Raw genomic sequence first — 1,573 nt, 5'->3', positions numbered from 1 at the left:
CCTCAGGGCCACCCCCCACCCCAGCGCCGGCCCCGTGCGCCTGCAGGATCCGGCCTCGCCTGCGGACCGAGCCAGCGCCGCCGTCACCATGGGCAACATCTTCGGGAACCTGCTGAAGAGCCTGATTGGGAAGAAGGAGATGCGGATCCTGATGGTGGGGCTGGACGCGGCTGGGAAGACCACCATCCTCTACAAGCTGAAGCTGGGGGAGATCGTCACCACCATCCCCACCATAGGTGTGCGAGGCAGGGGGCCGCCAGGCAGGAGGGACCCCTCCCCCTCAGGGCTCCTTGGGAGGGGGCTCGCAGCTCCCCGTGCCTCAGTTTCCCTCCGCTGTCGCTCCCCGCAGGGTTCAACGTGGAGACGGTGGAGTACAAGAACATCAGCTTCACCGTGTGGGACGTGGGCGGGCAGGACAAGATCCGACCTCTCTGGAGGCATTACTTCCAAAACACGGGAGGAGGAGGAGGAAGGGGCTCGTTTGGGGTGGCCACGGAGCCAGGCAGACCCTGCGGTGCCAGCAGCGCCCACTCACTGTCCCCAGGGCTGATCTTCGTGGTGGACAGCAACGACCGGGAGCGGGTGAACGAGGCACGGGAGGAGCTCATGCGGATGCTGGCAGAGGACGAGCTGCGGGACGCCGTCCTCCTCGTATTCGCCAACAAGCAGGTGGGTCTGGGGAGGGGGGGGAGCCCCTGTGGTGGGGCCAGGACTGTTCCTGGGGCGTTGAGGCTGGTGTCTGTGGCAGGAGCGTGCCCATCCCTGGGGTTTCGGGGCTGGTATCTCGCAAAGCCTGTGGCAAGACCGTGCCTGTGCCCGTGGCATCAGGGCTCATATTTAACAGTCTTTGTGGCTGGACCATGCCCATCCCCGTGGTATTGGGGCTGGGATCTTACCAGCCCCTGTCCTAGAGGTGTGCCCATCTCCGTGGCATCAAGGTTGGTGTTTCATCAAGGTGTTTCATGCTCCCTCTGGCTGGACCGTGCCCATCCCTGTAGCAGCAGGGCTGGCGTTTAACACCTTGGTGGCAGCCCCACGCTCTTCCCTGTGGCATCGGGGCTGGTGCCCATCCCCATGGTGTCAGGGCTGCTGTTAAACAGCCCCCTGTGGTGAGGCTGTGCCCATCCCTGTGGCGTCAGGGCTGGTCTTTGACATGTCTTTCTGGCTGGACCGTGCCTGTCCCCATGGCATTGGGGCTGGCGTCTCATATTCCCATGGCAGGCCTGCGCCTCTCCCCACAGCATCGGGGCTGGTGCCAGCCCCCGTGGCAACGATAGTGCCCATCCCCGTGGCATCGGGGCTGCTGTCAGCCCCTGCGGCGGTGTGGCGCCCACCCCCGTGGTCTCAGGTCCAGCCTGTCACCCCCATCTCTGCCCTAGGACCTGCCCAACGCCATGAATGCAGCAGAGATCACGGACAAGCTGGGGCTGCACTCCCTGCGCCACCGTAACTGGTACATCCAGGCCACCTGTGCCACCAGCGGGGACGGGCTCTACGAGGGCCTCGACTGGCTCGCCAACCAGCTCAAGAACAAGAAGTGAGCGGGTGGCCACCGGCCCCGGCCCCCCCCCTC

General features: G+C 65.4%; 1 protein-coding gene across 1 annotated transcript; it reads left to right on the top strand.

Annotated features, from left to right (window-relative positions):
- Window positions 1–14: 14 nt before the first annotated feature.
- On the top strand, window positions 15–1,567 carry ARF3 (ADP ribosylation factor 3). The gene is made up of 3 exons (XM_014959906.1): window positions 15–236; window positions 350–669; window positions 1,380–1,567. Exons 1-3 carry the CDS (start codon window positions 89–91, stop codon window positions 1,539–1,541), a joined length of 630 nt encoding a protein of 209 aa, XP_014815392.1. The 5' UTR covers window positions 15–88; the 3' UTR covers window positions 1,542–1,567.
- Window positions 1,568–1,573: the final 6 nt, after the last annotated feature.

This window comes from Calidris pugnax, unplaced genomic scaffold (assembly GCF_001431845.1).
Source record: "Calidris pugnax isolate Ruff unplaced genomic scaffold, ASM143184v1 scaffold533, whole genome shotgun sequence".
Classification (NCBI taxonomy): Eukaryota; Metazoa; Chordata; class Aves; order Charadriiformes; family Scolopacidae; genus Calidris; species Calidris pugnax.
Note: the sequence above shows the minus strand (reverse complement) of the source record. Positions and strands in the feature narration are given on the sequence as shown.